General features: G+C 45.5%; 2 protein-coding genes across 2 annotated transcripts in view; both read right to left on the bottom strand.

The window, feature by feature from the left end:
• The window catches only part of slc25a22a (solute carrier family 25 member 22a), a 35942-nt gene extending 24954 nt beyond the window's left edge, over window positions 1–10988 (bottom strand). Inside the window, exon 1 of the mRNA XM_042109851.1 lies at window positions 10863–10988. The gene's annotated coding sequence lies outside the window, so the exon portion shown is untranslated. The remainder of the gene's footprint in view (window positions 1–10862) is intronic.
• Window positions 10989–12386: 1398 nt separating this feature from the next.
• Window positions 12387–17500, bottom strand: part of pidd1 (p53-induced death domain protein 1) — a 15379-nt gene continuing 10265 nt past the window's right edge. The window contains exons 12-16 of the mRNA XM_042109817.1: window positions 17402–17500; window positions 16897–17012; window positions 16580–16687; window positions 14866–15068; window positions 12387–12749 (exon numbers count right to left, since the gene is read on the bottom strand). The exon at window positions 17402–17500 is cut by the window's right edge and continues 25 nt beyond it. Coding sequence (XP_041965751.1) covers window positions 12515–12749; window positions 14866–15068; window positions 16580–16687; window positions 16897–17012; window positions 17402–17500 — 761 coding nt within the window. The 3' untranslated portion in view covers window positions 12387–12514. The remainder of the gene's footprint in view (window positions 12750–14865; window positions 15069–16579; window positions 16688–16896; window positions 17013–17401) is intronic.

Here is a 17500-nt window from a genome sequence, read left to right as displayed (position 1 = left end):
CACCAAACTAAGTCACACTGGACACACACATACACACAAACAAAAACACACACACACACACACACACACACACACACACCATACTCTTAGGTTCTGTCTCTCTCTAAATTACATTTTAATTTCTCTACTAATTCACAGTCTATCTCTAGATTTCCATTTCTCCATTTTCTCTCAAAACACACACACACACACACCATTCTCGTGACTTCTCGTCTCTCTGCACGCAGTCGAGTCTCTCTCACTTCTCTTTCACCCAAGTGTCCTTCTCGTTTCTTCTCGCCCCCCCTCCCCCCATCCCAAGCGTCCTTCTCGTTCTCTCGTTCTCCTTCTCTCCTCTGGTCCCTAGTGACCGACTCCCCTTGTGTTCTCTGCTGGTGACTGTGGCCTTGTGTGGCCTTGTGTTCTCTGCTGGGGTGTTTCTTTCCTCTCCCACAATGCATCTCTCTTTCTGGAAAGACGGAAAGGATGTCTCTTACGTCGTCTGCTGCCTTTTGCTACCCTGCTGCTTTTTAAGGCAAGAGCCCAGTCCCTGCTGACCAATATAAACACACACACACACACACACACACACACACACACACACACACAGAAGAAAGAGTTTACTGTAAGAGCAGTGACTCCTCCCGCAGTTCTCCCACAACTCAACTCAAAGCCTCTTTCTCATCTCTTACACACACACCAAAGACTCCTGTAAAACACTACACTACACACACACACACACACACACACACCAGACATACAAATACACTTCTAATAATATTAATATTTTATTACACAGACTAGAACACTGGGTTGGATTTACAGGCATAGTTATCAACTGGCTGAAATCATATCTACAAGAAAGGAGTTTCTTTGTTGCCATTGGAAACTGTACCTCAACACCAATGTCATTGACCTGTGGTGTTCCCCAGGGGTCGATCTTGGGGCCACTATTATTCAACCTCTATATGCTCCCACTTGGACAAATCATCCAAAATAATTTGATTTCATATCATAGCTATGCAGATGACACACAAATTTACTTAGCTCTGTCACCAAACAACTATGGTCCCCTCAAATCTCTGTGTCAGTGTATAGAACAAATCAACACCTGGATGTCTCAAAATTTTCTTCAGCTGCACAAAGGAGAAAAGGAGAAAAGACTTAGGGTTGCCACTGTCCTTGACACAAAGGTGTTGAAAGCAAAGGATACTGTTAAAAATCTTGGTGTATTAATTGACAGTGATCAAAATTTCAACAGCCACATGAAAGCGATAACTAAATCAGCTTTTTACCTCAAAAATATTGCCAAACTTAGAGGGCTGATGTCAAAAGATGATTTAGAAAAACTCATTCATGCATTTATCTCCAGCAGGGTTGATTACGGCAATGGACTTTTCACAGGCCTTCCTAAAAAGACTATCAAACAGCTTCAGGTGATACAAAAAGTTTATTTATATTGCACATTTCATACACAGAGGTCATTCAATGTGCTTTACATAAACAAAACCAAACAGTAATAACAAATAAAAGCATAGAAGGGCAATATAGTCAAAGAATAGTTAAAAGGTAAAGATCATAATAAAAAGAAAACATAAAACACAAGGTAAAATCATTTAAAAATAAAGAATAATTAGTAACTTAAAAAGTAATAAAAGACAAAGTAGAATAATTATCGAGGCAGATCCAGAATTTGTAACTCGGCACAGTTAGCAGAAAGCGTCTGAGAACAGTTTGGTCTTAAGTCTAGATTTAAAACTGGCTACAGTTGGGGCCTTTTTAATGTCATCCGAAAGTTGTAGGATTTACTAGCAGGTTTTTCACCTGGGACCTGAGAGGACGAGAAGGTGTGTACTGCTGAAGCATGTCTGACAAGTATTTAGGTCCTACTCCATTTACTGATTTATAAACAAGCAATAGTGCTTTAAAGTCAATTCTGTGACTTACTGGAAGCCAGTGCAAGGACTTAAGAATTGGAGTAATGTGGTCAGTTCTTTTAGTTTTTGTTAGAGTCCTAGCTGCTGCATTTTGTATCACCTGAAGCTGTTTAATAGTCTTTTTAGGAAGGCCTGTGAACAGTCCATTGCAGTAATCAACCCTGCTGGAGATAAATGCATGAATGAGTTTTTCTAAGTCATGTTTTGACATCAGCCCTCTGAGTTTGACAATATTTTTGAGGTGGTAAAAAGCTGATTTAGTTATCGCTTTCATGTGGCTGTTGAAATTTAGATCACTGTCAATTAATACACCAAGATTTTTAACAGTATCCTTTGCCTTCAACCCTTTTGTGTCAAGGAGAGTGGCAACCCTAAGACTGGGTTCTCACAAACACTAAAATAACTGACCACATTCTAATTCTTAAGTCCCTGCACTTGCTTCCAGTAAGTCACAGAATTGACTTTAAAGCACTACTGCTTGTTTATAAATCACTTAATGGAGCAGGACCTAAATACATCAGACATGCTTCAGCAGTACACACCCTCCAGACCTCTCAGGTCTCAGGAGAAAACTCTGTTAGTAAAACCTGCTGTTAGAACTAAACATGTTGAAGCAGGCACGTAGGTAGCACCAGTAGGCACGGCTGAAGTGCCCTTGAGCAAGGCACCTAACCCCTCACTGCTCACCGAGCGCCGCTGTTGTTGCAGGCAGCTCACTGCGCCGGGATTAGTGTGTGCTTCACCTCACTGTGTGTTCACTGTGTGCTGAGTGTGTTTCACTAATTCACGGATTGGGATGAGACCAAATTTCCCTCACGGGATCAAAAGAGTATATATACTTAATATATATATATATATATATATATATATATATATATATATATATATATATATATATATATATATAATATAAAAAGGCCCCAACTGTAGCCAGTTTTAAATCTAGACTTAAGACCAAACTGTTCTCAGATGCTTTCTGCTTGTTATTATTGTTTTGTTTTGTTTATGTAAAGCACATTGAATGTGTATGAAATGCGCTATATAAATAAACTTGACTTGACTTGACTTGACTTGACACCTGTAGAGTTAAAATTGAAAATCAGATCTACAGACACTAGAACAGAAGTCCTCCACTTCAACAGTATATTAGCCTACACAATAGGCCTACTCACTGAACCACGTTACTTATTGTCTTTGCACTTTGCTTATTGTGTCAGAGGATTCATATGATTTAAACTGGCATACCTTACATAGACAGTGTTGCAGAACTGTTTGGATTTACATACACGTTGGTTCAATATTGCAAACAACTCATCTATATTATTTTTTACCACGTCTGCTCACGGACCATTTGGGATAGCTTGCGGACCACACTTTGAGAAACACTGCTCTAAAAACACACACACACACTCACACACAGCTGAATCTAAAGTAATATTGAAACCAGATTCAGCTGGTATTCGCCATGAGGACCCACAGGATGACCGAATCAGAACCTTTTGGGTCCCCTGCTCCAACCCTCCTCTGACCACTGGCCAACAGTAGCCCTGCTCCCTGAGTCAGCCATGGCTAGCAGCAGCCAGCAACAGTGTGTGTGTGTGTGTGTGTTTGTGAGTGTGTGTGTGTGTGTGTGTGTGTGTGTGTGTATGTGTGTGTGTGTGTGTGTAATGTGTATGTGTATGTGTGTGTCTGTGTGTCTGTGTGTGTGTGTGTGTGTGTGTGTGTGTGTGTGTGTGTGTGTGTGTGTGTGTGTCTAGTAGGGGCTCATCACCAGTGAAAAAGGAGATAGCACTGGAGCCTACAGCTGGGATACAGTAGCTATAACAGATTATAACCCTTATAATCACAGCACAAGGTCACACAAACACCACACACACACACACACACACATACACACACACACACATTAACACACACAAACAGATATAACATAGAAACAAGGACACACACTCCAGTGGCAGTCAGTTTGACCTGTATGCTGTGATTCTGCATCAACAACAGCAGTGAGGAAGCTGGAACAATGTCCCCAGTTCAGCTTCTCCCCACAAACACCTCTGGCAGCACACACACACACGTGATCACACGCACATACACACAAAATACCTACCTCAGCTCTGCTTCTCTTAAAGGTGTCCCATCAAACACTAAACTCAAACAGACTAACAAGGCCATTCTACACCTTGTTGTAGTTGTAAACAGCAGAGTCTGGAAGAGAGGAACTGACTCTAATCTGGCCCTGATACGGCCCTGATATGGCTCTGATCTGGCTCTGATGTGGCTCTGATATGGCTCTGATAAGGCTCTGATATCCTTCCGTCCTCCAGATGAGACGTTAAACCGAGGTCCTGTGGCCATTAAAGATCCCATGGCACTTATCGCAAAGAGTAGGGGATTCCCGGTGTCCAGGCTAAATTTCCAACCTGGCTCATTCAATCTGGCCCCCTGATCATCCCCCAGTGTAATTGGCTCATTCACTCCCTCACTCTCCACCTCAAGCTGGTGTGTGGTGAGCGTTCTGGCGCATAATGGCTGAGGATGTGGTGCGTTGAAGCACATCACCCAGGTAGGTGCTACACATTGGTGGTGGTTAGTGAGGTCCCCCCTTCCATGTGAAGCGCTTTGAGTGTTGAGAAAAGCGCTATATAAATGTAACGTGTTGTTGTTGTGATATGGCTTTTGATTGCTCCACACTTCTGGCCAGTAATCCTCCCTCATCTCCCTTCTCTCTCTCATTCAATCCAAGGATACAGTGTATCCCCATGACATGTAAGTAAGTTAGTAAGTAAGTAGGTCAATTATATAGCGCTATTCACCACAACCATATCAATGGCCTCCTCCCTCTGCCTCCCTCTATATCTCTCTCTCACACACACACACACACACACACACACACACACACACACACACACACACAGGCCCAAGCCGGTAATCTAAGTTTGAGAGCCCACTTCAAAGCACTATGAGATAAGCGTAAGGTAAGTACAGTGTTGCTGAATAGCTAGCCTGACCTTAACCCTGTGTTTGTATGCAGAATAGCTAGCCTGACCTTAGCCCTGTGTGTGTGTGTGTGCTGCACTGCTAGCCTGACCTTTGCCCCCTGCTACTGTGGCAAAGCTTGAACTCACACACACAGTAACCAGACGAGCCCAAGCAACTGGCCAATCAGGACTGGCCGACTCCACACAGCAGAAGGCCAGAGGATGCTTTCACCTACATAGAGCCCAGATAACATGTAGCTCTAGGGACCTTCAGACATCACCTCACACTTTGGACACACACACATCACACACTTTGGACCTTTAAAACGCATACACACACACCATTGTTTCCCATACATACACCACAACACAATGATTTTCCAGGTTGTACTAAATTGTGCTTAAATTTGGTCTTAAATCTAGCATCATAATCACGCTGCGCTAATTTGTTAAAAACTGTTGCATTCAAGTTAATTCTGCAAACCTACCACCACAAATAGAATTCAATTCTGTGGGAAACACTGCACACACACACACACACACACACACACACACACACACACACTCAAACACCTACACACGTAAAGACTCAGCATGTAGGACAGGTTAAATAATGTTGAGAAATATGTAGTACTACTAGTACTACATATTTGTACTGCATTTGTACTACAAAGTACTTCAGCCTAGTACTTCCCGCAACACACTTCTCAGCCACTGGAGAATTAGATCAAAGCAAACACACACACACATACACTCACCAATTTAAAAGAACACAAAAGATTACACACACACCATAAACTCGAACGCAGACACACACACACACACACACACACACACACACTAGAGATGCACCGATATGGAATTTTAGGGCCGATAACAATAACCGATATTTATTGGTTTGTTGTGGCCGATACCGATACGATAACCGATAATATTACTCTTGAAAAAAAATTGTGAAAAGTGATTTGGGGAAAGCATTTAATAAGCATAATTTTATTGCAGTAATTTTACCTACCACCAAATGATGGACAGAACTCATAATAGTCCTCAATAGTACGGCGGTCAACAACATAACAGTAGCCTAGCCCTACAGTATGTGTGGCTCCTTTAAGTGAACCTGACGTCAGTGAATTGCGAGTGAGTGGCTAGAGAGTTTGAATCGTTTTCATTTAGGACTAAACCAAAGATAATGAATGCGTAGCAAGATGGGTCGTCCTAGTTCATGTCTATGAGGGCAAAGTGGAGTTCAGTCAGAGACAGGCTCTGGTTCAGTTCCCGCCTGCACAGGGGCGTGTCACTGACGTATGACTTATGTTTGAACGCCTCGGTTCCACGCCAGACAAGCCGGAGTACAAAATAAACTTGGTGTACACCTTCATTAATGTTTAATTAATTAAACATTAATTCTCCTGACTGGAGGGTCATACTATCACGACATTCTACTGAAATAGGGAGGAGGGTTTGGAGATCATGATACCGTGTCCGAAATGTGCATCCATTGCTCAGAAAAATAAGGCTTTGACAAATTCTGGGAAATTCTTGGATTCTGCCATAGACCTCAATGTTAAAAAGAGAGCCCGATCACTGCATAAACGTGCGGGGGCGTGTACTGCTACCCTATTTGCATAAATTTCCAGGGACAGGAAATGGCCTCTCATGAAGTATCTTCGTAATCAACCATCTTTGACTAAACGCTCATAAACGGCTCAGCTTGGAATAAGCTACAGTATAGCGACTAAATCAGAGTTTGTGAGGGAAACTTAGGTTTAGTTTCAACTGCGGGTAACTGAATAAAGCTGCAACTCCTCAGACTGTATCTTATGTCTGTCTACTCTGTTGCGCACAACCTGCTGCAGCAGAAATGAAAGGCGTTAGCCCCGAAGGTTTTAATAACTTATTATGATGACCTGTCTGGAACTGAAGCACGAATGGTTAGCATATTTCTAGGTAATAATACAAAACCCAAGCTAAAGTAATGCAAATATAATACTAAAACACAACTTAGAACTAGGCCTACTTATGTACTCGTCCCACTAACGAGTTTGTTTATTTGTTTCCCCGACCAGCGCGGAAAAGTGCAAACACACCAGCACAAGACGGCTTTAGATAGGGCTGAGCTCCGCTCTGTTAAGGTTAAATGGCGGATCATTCACGAGAGGATTTTGAGATGCACAGATTCCCAAATGAACGCATATCCACAGATTTTGAGTGGTGAAATACATTCACACCGCTGACATCATATTGAGGAAAAAGTATAGCCAACCAAGCTCAAGTAGGCTAGCTCAGTGTAGCCAGATGGACCTTACGTAGGCCTATATTAGGACTTTAAAAAATATCGGCGCAAATTATGGGCCAGAATTATCGGACCGATAATAATATTTTCATTTTTTCACTTATCGGCTAATAATATATCGGCCGCCGATATATCGTGCATCCCTAACACACACACACACACACAGACACACAGACACACAAATACACACACACACACACACACACACACACACACTCACCAATTTAAAAGAAGACAATAGATTGCACACACACCATGAACTCGCACACACACACACACACACACACACAAACACACACACGCACACACACACACACACACACACACACACACACACACACATGTCTCATATCTCATTGAGACACTAACGCAGCCATAATGTCTTCCTCTCATCCACTCCCATAATATGTGTTGGTGTGTGTGTGTGTGTGTGTGTCAAATAACCTGACATGACTCATTCTCTTTCCAATCTTACCCCCCCCCCCCCCAACACACACACACACACACAAACACACTTACACACACAAGCACACACCCCAATCTCTTCATCTGTTTATAGGTAAACTTTAACCCTGCCCTGCCTCACTACAGAGTGTACACGTAAAACCGTCAAAGAATCAAGAGGGTGTTCTGGGTCTCCTGAAAAACGGCCCCTTGTCATTTATCATGTGCAGCCTTTGTCTGTGTGTGTGTGTCTGTGTGTGTGTGGCTCTGTCAGCCTCTTGACATCTGGAGTGTTTTAGGTATGCGTGCAACTCAGAGAGAGTGTGTGTGTGTGTGTGTGTGTGTGTATATGTGTGGAGAGCAGCTAGACAGAGCAGAAAAGTATGTGTGTGTGTGTGTGTGTGTGTGTGTTCAAGGTGAGCACGGAGATCAGTTTGACACTCTAGAGACGGGTTTGTGTGTGTGTGTGTGTGTGTGTGTGTGTGCATGTTTGGCATGTATGGACAGCAGCTGAAACAGGCTTGCTTCTGACCCAATAAGAGTTCTGACCCAATTCTGCCAGAGAGTAATCAGCATCCACATACAAAATTATGGATCACAGGATGTCTGCCTCTGCCCTCTTCACCACACACACACACACACACACACAGTCGAGTTTACAGTTGAGCAGCTGTCTGCCTGTTTGTCTGTCTATGTTTGTCTGTGTGTCTGTCACCTCTTCACCCAGTTCTTACACATAACATCTCTCTCTCCATGTTTCTTCTTTCCCTCCCTCTCTCCCTCCCTCTCTCTCAGCACCATTAGAGGACACAGTCTCTGTTCATCTACTATCTGTCCAATCTTCTCATCTCACCACTTTGTCCTCAGCCACTCTTCTCTCTCTCTCCATCCCTCTGTCTGCCAGGCACCCTGTCACCTCCCTCGGTCACACTCTCTCCTCTCGTCTGTCACACAGACACTTTGTTCTCCCTCTCTCTACCTCCCTTGCTCTCTCGTTCCTGTCAGAGATGGGTTTGGTTTGAGCAGCTCGGTGCTGTTGGCAGTTGTCATGGTTTCAGTTGTCATGGTGAGAGCAGAAGAGTATGTGTGTGTGTGTGTTCATGTCTCTGGTGAGTGTTCACTCCTGAGCTAATGTTTAAAACACACACACACAAACACACAGTTCAAATGATAATTCTGCCCTCCTTACACTGCCTCCACACAGGGTTATGATTTTCATTCCTACTGCCCCCCTCCCTCTCTCTCCCTCTCTCTGATGTGAGTAGTCCTACATGCAGGGTAGAAGCGATTGGGTTATTTTGCTGCATGTGTGTGAATTATAGATGATGATCACATCCATGACAAAGCTTCCTCCTTCAGTCTCTGTCAGAGTGGAGGGCCCCACCCCCTCTATATGGCATCGCCTGATTGGCTGAGAGCAGTAGTGACCCTAGGGAGCATCGGTTTCACCTCTGCCTCGCAGACAGCTGAGGCCTACAGGTGTGAGTGTGTGAGTAAGTGTGTGTGCGTGAGTGAGTGAGCGAGTGTGTGCGAGTGTGTACACACTCACCACCAGGATCCATCTGTTTTCCTGGTATCCATATGTGCATGCATGTGTGTGTTTCAAATCACTTTAGTGCAGGTCCTGTGGTTTGCTAGTGAGTACTGTCTGAATGAGGCTGGTGGTAAATCACTTCTGACTGGCCATGAGGTGAGATTCACACACATCGGTAAATTTGTATCTGTACATCGACAACCTCATTGCCATGAAACCCAACTGCCTGCCAACCCACACACAGCTTATTGGTGTCATCTGGTGCCTAACAAGCCCTGCGGCTGTAATCTAGTGCCGTTTTAAACGAGGCATACTAGTCTGTTTACATCACATGACCAGTGCTCTCCTGTCTCCCTCTGTCAGCTGTTGAGCCGGCCTTGACATGGTGCTAGCGGGTCTCACTGTCTTTTCTAGCTACACTGTGTGTGTGTGTGTGTGTGGATAGAGGGAACAACCGTCACTGACCAGAATGAGTGTGGAAAAATTAAAATACAGAAAAAGAGGACGCTCAACCAATGTGGTTCACATCTTTACTGCAGGAATAATCTGTGAACCTGCTATAACGTTGTTACACGATCAATTAAAAAATCCTGAGTGCTGGAATATGTTAGCTTTGGGCTTTCAATCATATTTCATGGTTTAAATTCTCCGACCCTTGGGCAAATTTATTTCGATAAGAGAGCACAGACTGCCACTTTGAAAGCCCAGAATTCTGGATTTATTCACTAGCTTACTTGGTGTAGGATTGTAGGATTTTTTCATCTCCCAGATTGCTTGTGTCGTGAACGCGCTATCCTATCCTACGCGCACGCACGTAACGACGCACGCTACTCACGACTCTGCTCCCTCTGCCGCAATTTGATTTTAGAAACCCCGCATCAATCCTGTAAGCCATACAACCCCCCCTTACGAGCCCTCAGGCCGGGCTGCGGGACACGACAGACCCGTTACACCAAAGTCACGCCCCCAGCGGATGCACGGTCTGTCAGGAATTCTCACTGAGACTGTAGCGGCTAAATTAATCCGGGAATGAAAACACATTAGTAATGTCAGTGTAGGGGCGACTAGCTAGCTAGCATTGATGTCAACGTTAGTAAAATGAACGGCGGCATGAATGCACTAGCAGCTATCACCGATTTAATACTATGCTAAGGGACAGCCCTGTAAGTTAGCCTATTCGGGTGACTTGGAGTTCCAACATCAAACAGATGTTTGCTGTAAAAATCGGAATAGTGTGAATGATGTTTTGTTGTGTCACTGGAATTAAAGATGACTGCCAGCCAAACATCACAACCTAACTGATGTTATCGCTGAATTTCACTCCCAGTAAACGTTTGCAGTCAACCCATCAGAAGAGGCGGAATGTTGGCTCGCGTCACATCCTTATGGGTAATCGTGTCTCGCTACATAACGGGGAACAGTCCGCCTGGAGCCGCAGTATAGTGCAGACCGCTATCTCCCCTACAGCCAATCAAGTAAAACAGCGCTTCGGTGTCGAATACACAACTCACATGTTTCATCAAAGCGGAGATGAGAACTGCCTTCTTGCAGGAGGATGCATTGCATTATTGCATTGGTAGGTCTGAGACTTGGCTACTACTACTAACTGCATTTCCCCATAACGTTACAATTAGATAACTGTTCCCGGCTTAATGAAAAACGAAGAGAATCTTATTTCACTCAAGTGCTCTACTTACCGTATGCTCGGACCTCACTGGGCAAATCTTGACTGTCTACGATAAGAGCGTTTCCTTCGCTTGTCTTCAGCGCTGACAGAGCTCCAGTAGTCAGACCTGACGGCGTTACTAGCATTTGTGTGCCTGCGAGAGGGAGGGGGAGCGTAGAGACGGAGGGGGTGGGTGGGGGGGTTGAGGTGGGACGGAGAAGCATGTCGTGGTGGTAGAGAAAATAGTACAAATGCACATCTCTGCCCCCTGATGCTAAACTTGCGGTACTGCAGCTACGGCTCGCATCCGCCATTAATCAAGGTAGGCAGGTCGGCGTGTGGCAGAGCGGGAGGGAGGGCCCGGTATTGCGTCACGGTGACGATGTCTCTACACTGCGTGACCTTGGATGCAAAAATAGTGTAACGTGATGGATGGGGAAGAATCTGCCGGGAATGCAGAATTGCAGTCCTGAGAATATTGAGCAGTGCTCACGACAACATTCTTACAAGCCAAGAGGTGAATTTCTTGAATTTCCCCTTGGGGATCAATAAAGTATCTATCTATCTACAGTAGAGGTAAAAAGGTATAAAAAAGGCTTTCACTACAGTTCAACGGTGAAATCCAGTTTTAATTCACAGAAATAACTGGTCTGGTAAAATACATAAGGGACATTGACACATTGAAACATGAATAAATATTAAGTGTTTAACCAATCCATGTTGTTTTGTACTTCATTGTAACAATAGTTGTACTAAAAAAACCTTGACAAGGTCGATGTGTTCATCAGTTCATGTTTAGACAAACATACCGGTGTGACAACAACACAACAATGTGTGCAGTTTAACATCTATTCACATTCTAACTGTCTTGTATGTGTGCAGACTCACGTTCACTCAGGTTCTCACTAATACACACACACACACACACACACACACACACACACACACTCACTCACTCACTCACTCACTCACTCACTCACTCACTCACTCACTCACTCACTCACTCACTCACTCACACACACATTCACAGTGTCTAGCAGGCCCTTTTGAAGCAGCCAGCATGGTGAGGAATCAGAAAGTGTTATCCCAGTGATGAGGCTCTGGCCTGAAGCTAGTGGGCACTTTAATCTGACATCATATCCAGTCTGGACCACGGCACCAGGCACGCGGGCAATGAGCTGCCATCTGCTCTCTCACAGGAAGGAGAGGAGAGGAGAGGAGAGGAAAGAGCACGCCAGAGGGAGGGGAAGAGAGGAGTGGTGGAGAGAGGAGAGGAGAGGGGGAAGAGAGGAGTGAAGGAGAGAGAGGAGAGGGGGAAGAGAGGAGTGAAGGAGAGAGAGGAGAGGGGGAAGAGAGAAGAGGAGAGGGGAAAGAGGTGGAGCAGAGAGAGTAGAGGGGGAAGAGAAGAGTGAAGGAGAGGAGGGGAGGAGAGGGGGAAGAGAGAAGTGGAGGAGAGATGAGAGGAGAGGGGGAGGAGAGAAGAGGAGAGGGGAAAGAGGTGGAGCAGAGAGAGTAGAGGGGGAAGAGAAGAGTGAAGGAGAGGAGGGGAGGAGAGGGGGAAGAGAGAAGTGGAGGAGAGATGAGAGGAGAGGGGGAGGAGAGAGGAAAAGAGGAGAGGGAGAGGATGCCAGAGGGGGAAGAGAGACGACAGGAGAGTCCACTACTCCTCTTCCTCCTCCTGCGTCATGTAGAGGGCTGTGTTTCGCCAGTGCTGGGCACTTCCTCTTGAAGCCCCACCCTCTTCAGAGAGGCCTGGTACTTCCTCTTGCCCACGCTCACGATCTCCTCCACTTCCTCCGCTAAGTCCCGCCTCCCGCTGTCCAGCATGGCATCAATCAGCCGAGGCACCGCCCCCTCGCCCTGCTGGGCACGAGCCCAGTGGAAGAGCATCTCCAGAACCAGGGAGCCAAGGTCAAGCCTAGGGGTGTGTGTGTGTGTGTGTGTGTGTGTGTGTGTGTGTTTGGGAGGGGGGGGGGGGGGGGGGGGGGGGGTGGAGAGGGAGGAGGGTTATTATAATCAGTTGTTATTTTTGGTTCTGAATTTAGTCATACTTGCTCATACATGCTCAACAACATCGAAAGTCATTTAATGTCAATAAAATTAAACTGAGGAGGAAAAAGAAAGAGGGATGGAGAGAAAAATGAGATAGAGGAGAGACGAGAAAGAGAGGGAGAGAGAAGAAGGGAGGGAGGGAAAGAGAGAGGGAGATGAGAAAGAGAGAGCACTAGAGAGAGAGAGGATTGATCTGAGGACATGCAAAGAAAAAAAACTGGCCGTGAGAAGAAAAAAAAAGAACAGAGACGTGTGTGTGTGTGTGTGTGTGTGTGTGTGTAAGTGTGTGTGTGAGTGTGTGTGAGTGTGTGTGTGTATTTAATCTCCTGCAGTGTTCCAGATGGCTTAGCGATGACTGGCAGGACAGAGATTAAAACAATCAAAATTCTCATCCTGTTCTCATCCTCTCTCTCTCTCTCTCTCTCTCTCTCTCTCTCTCTCTCTCTCTCTCTCTCTCTCTCTCACACACACACAGTCTCTGTCTCACTCCCCCCCCCACACACGCTCTGTCTCACTCTCACACCCACACAAACACAAAACACACACACAGACACACACACACAACACAAGCTTCATGTGATTTTGCACCAGTCCCAACACATGGGCCTGCTCATCAGCATGTGTGTGTCAAACACATTAACATGCATGAGGGTGCAGACATGTGTTTGACCACACACACACACACACACTCTCTACTCCTATACCTTATGGTCATATTCCAGTGTTTTAATTGGGATTGTGACTCAAGATGGCGTGTGCCAGTGATTGTTACATACACTCACACACAAAAAGACACACACACACACACACTCTACATATTCTGACACACACACACAGACTATATTAAACATCCCTGCTGTGCTCAAGGGATCTCTGCCATCTGTGCTTAAATGTGTCCTCTCTCTCTGATGCCCACCAGGGTCTATACGGAGAACCTTTGCGCTGTGAGCAAAGATCAGATCTGTGGCACCTGGTGCCAAACACAGACCCCTACTCTCTCTCTCTCTCACACACACACACAAACACACACCCCTAGGACCCTATCTTACACCCGTGGAATCTGGTGCGAAACACAGACCCCTACTCTCTCACACACACACACACACACACACACACACACACACACACACACACACCATCATCATGCATCATGCTCATGGCCACCAATGTCCTGCTTTTCCGACCAAATCAACAGTGGCTGATGCCCACGTTGTGCCCTCACATCTCTGATGCTCTCATGCCCCGATACAGTGATGCAGCGCATGGAACCAAATGCCCTTGAATATGTCCCAAGCTCAAGCTTGAGTTAGCTGAAGCCCAAGAACGCAGGGGTGCCCATGTCCACATCGCCCCCAATCGCTAATAATGCCCAATAATGCCCTTGGTCATGTTTTTATATTACTCACTATTATTTTGGTCAATATTGAGATCACGATTATTTAACAATATTACTCAATCACTCAATGACCATCTATCCTCACATGGGGCACGTTGCTTTAGGGGCAGCCGTGGCCTACTGGTTAGCGCTTCGGACTTGTAACCGGAGGGTTGCTGGTTCGAACCCTGACCAGTAGGCACGGCTGAAGTGCCCCTGAGCAAGGCACCTAACCCCTCACTGCTCCCCGTGTGTGTGCTACACCTTACTGTGTGTTCACTGTGTGCTGAGTGTTTACTAATTCACGGATTGGGATAAATGCAGACCAAATTTCCCTCACGGGATCAAGAGTATATATACTTATATATATACTATCGTAAACTTTCCAACAGCTTTCTTTTTACCAGCTGAAATGCAAATGTAAAAAGAAATGTAAAAAAAAAAAGACTATTTATACAACCGTTTAGGCTGTGAAGAAGAGGGGTGTGCTGGGTGTATAACTCAAGACAAAATGAGAGCATCATTTAAAAAGGGACTATTATGTTGTTTTCATAATCGCTGGTCAGTCACAATTTAAACTGACCGCACGGCCCTATCATGCGCCCACCTGTGTTTGTACTGCATGCGGTCCAGCTCATGATAGCTGATGCCCAGGTTCATGCCAATGTTACGCCAGTCTTGCCCAATGCGGAGCGAGATGCCCAGTAGGTTGGTCTCCGTCAGGTAGCCGCTCTCCGGGTCACCCAGGTTCAGCGGCGGATACTCCCGCTCCGCAAACACACTGCTGCTGCCGCCCTCGAACCCTGGAGCCTGTGAGTGTGTGTGAGTGAGTGTGTGTGTGTGTGTGTGAGAGAGTGTGTGAGTGTGATTGTGTGTGTGTGAGAGTGTGTGTGTGTGTGTGTGTGAGTGTGTGAGTGTGATTGTGTGTGTGTGAGAGTGTGAGAGTGTGTGAGTGTGTGCGTGTGCGTGTGAGTGTGAGTGTGTGAAAGAGTTAGAGAGAGAAAGACAGACAGCCAGACAGAGAAACTGTGTGAATAGGCAGATGAACAGGTATTACCACTTTATCTACCTGTTATTACACGGCTATTCATAATGCTGCAGAATGCTCCATTCACTTGAAGTAGTCTGGTTACTTCTTGCAATGGAACTTCATTCATAAGTGAAAGCAGACAGTTGATCAGCTGTGTTCTAAAGAATGTTTGATTCAAGTTCAGCGTGTGTGAACTATTTGTTTCTGTCAAAGCCACGAAGAAACAGTAACAAATAAATGTAAAGAATCATATCCTGTGGAGTTTATTGTAATAAGCGGGATAACTTAGCAACATCACACACACTCAGCCCTACTTCCTAGGACACACACACACACAAACACAGCTGCCCAGAAAGTGCTGTCTGTAAATAGATAGATATATTTACTGATACTTTTCGAAATCAAATCTTGCACCATACACCTCGTCAGATAGATAGACAACAGACAACATTAGATTACAGTAGATTACCACATTCACCAAATATCGGAAGGGCTTATGTAGACGATGAGGTGATTTGTGTTTAGCCAGTAAGAATTAGAGCCACTGTCATGATCCTGGCATGCTGTTGCCCAGTGAAATCGGGTATCTCTTACAACATTGTATGTTACACAAATAAAGCAAATATTTGTTGAATGTGGAAAAAGGTGACTTGGACACCACAGAGATCCTTTAACCCTGAGCATGTGTGCTGAAACCCCAGAGCCACATTTCTGCACACACACACACATTTCTCAGAGAACAATACAGTTGACAACACACACAAACACACACACACACACAAAAACACTGATGGGCCGGCAGGGTCCTCTTGAAGAGCGCTGGGGGCTAAGTCTGGTATTAGGATTAGGTTTGGGTTGAGTGAGGTCTCTGGCTGAGGTCAGGGTTCAGGGGTCAGGATTGAGGGTAATCCCATCTATCTGCCCCTCACTAGTGTAGGGGGCACGAGAGGGCAGCAGTGGGGGCAAGAGAGCAGGGATACATTTAGACCAAGCTGATGCTTAGCTCTGAGGTGCATGCTGTGTGTGTGTGTGTGTGTGTGTGTGTGTGTGTGTGTGTGCATTAGTTACTACTGAGGATGCTGCACATGACTGGTGTAAATGGATGATGATGAGAATCTTATGAATCTTATGAAGGCCACTGGAGGATGTAGAATTCCATGACCCGTGGGGACCCTGTACTCAATACATCTACCTTATATACTACCTAATAAATAAATAACATGCCAGTTCAAAAACGAATACATAACTAACAAATGTAAGTTGAGAACAGTTCATTAGTGTCAAAAGTTACCGGAAGCCTGATGGGCAGTGTGGCCATCCACTGGCTGTCATGACCTTTCCTCTTCTTCAGTACCTCCACAGGCAGATCGCTGGGCACCTCACCTCTATAGAACGACACCTGCGCGCACACACACACACACACACACACAATGATACAAAAAAATACACACACACACAATGATACAAAAAACCACACTCACACAATGTCACACACACGCACACACACACACACACATATCAGTCATTAACTGTCATGTTCTTAATTGTGCACTCCTGCCCCTTATGTACCCGGTCTCATCTTTCCTTATTGCCCCTCTGTGCTCATACCTGTCCCCTGATGGGCCCCTCTAGCCCCGTGCTGGGGCAGATGAACACCTCCTTCAGGTTCTTCAGGTGGGAGTAGAACACAAAGGCCAGGCGGCCCTCCACGCAGTCTGGCCGATCTGGAACACAGCAGCATCCAGACGCACAGGTCAGTGTGTGAGTGAGTGTGTGTGTGTTGTACTCACAACACACACACATTTATACTAAGGAGTGTGTTTGTGTAGCACAAAGCTAATTCATTCACAGATTTCACTCAAAGCTCTTTGCCTCAAGCAGAGGATTGTGATCTTAATGAAGCAGCACACACGTGGAGGCGTCTCTCAGTCCTGCAATGCTGTTGATGCCTCTGGCAAAGGCTATAAAACACTAGTCCCCTTCCAGATGGTCCTCTATATTGACTGTGTGCAGGCTACTCCTAATGTAAGTGTGTGTGTGTGTGTGTGTGTGTGTGTGTGTGTGTGTGTGTGTGTGTGTGTGTGTGTGTGTGTGTGTGTGTGTGTGTTCTGACCTGCGTTGACGTCGATGCCTCTCTCAAAACCTGCGAAAAACTGCTCCCCTTCCAGCAGGTCACACACATCAGAGGGTTGGGGACCATCATACACCTCAC

This window comes from Alosa sapidissima, chromosome 11 (assembly GCF_018492685.1).
Source record: "Alosa sapidissima isolate fAloSap1 chromosome 11, fAloSap1.pri, whole genome shotgun sequence".
Lineage (NCBI taxonomy): Eukaryota > Metazoa > Chordata > Actinopteri > Clupeiformes > Clupeidae > Alosa > Alosa sapidissima.
Note: the sequence above shows the minus strand (reverse complement) of the source record. Positions and strands in the feature narration are given on the sequence as shown.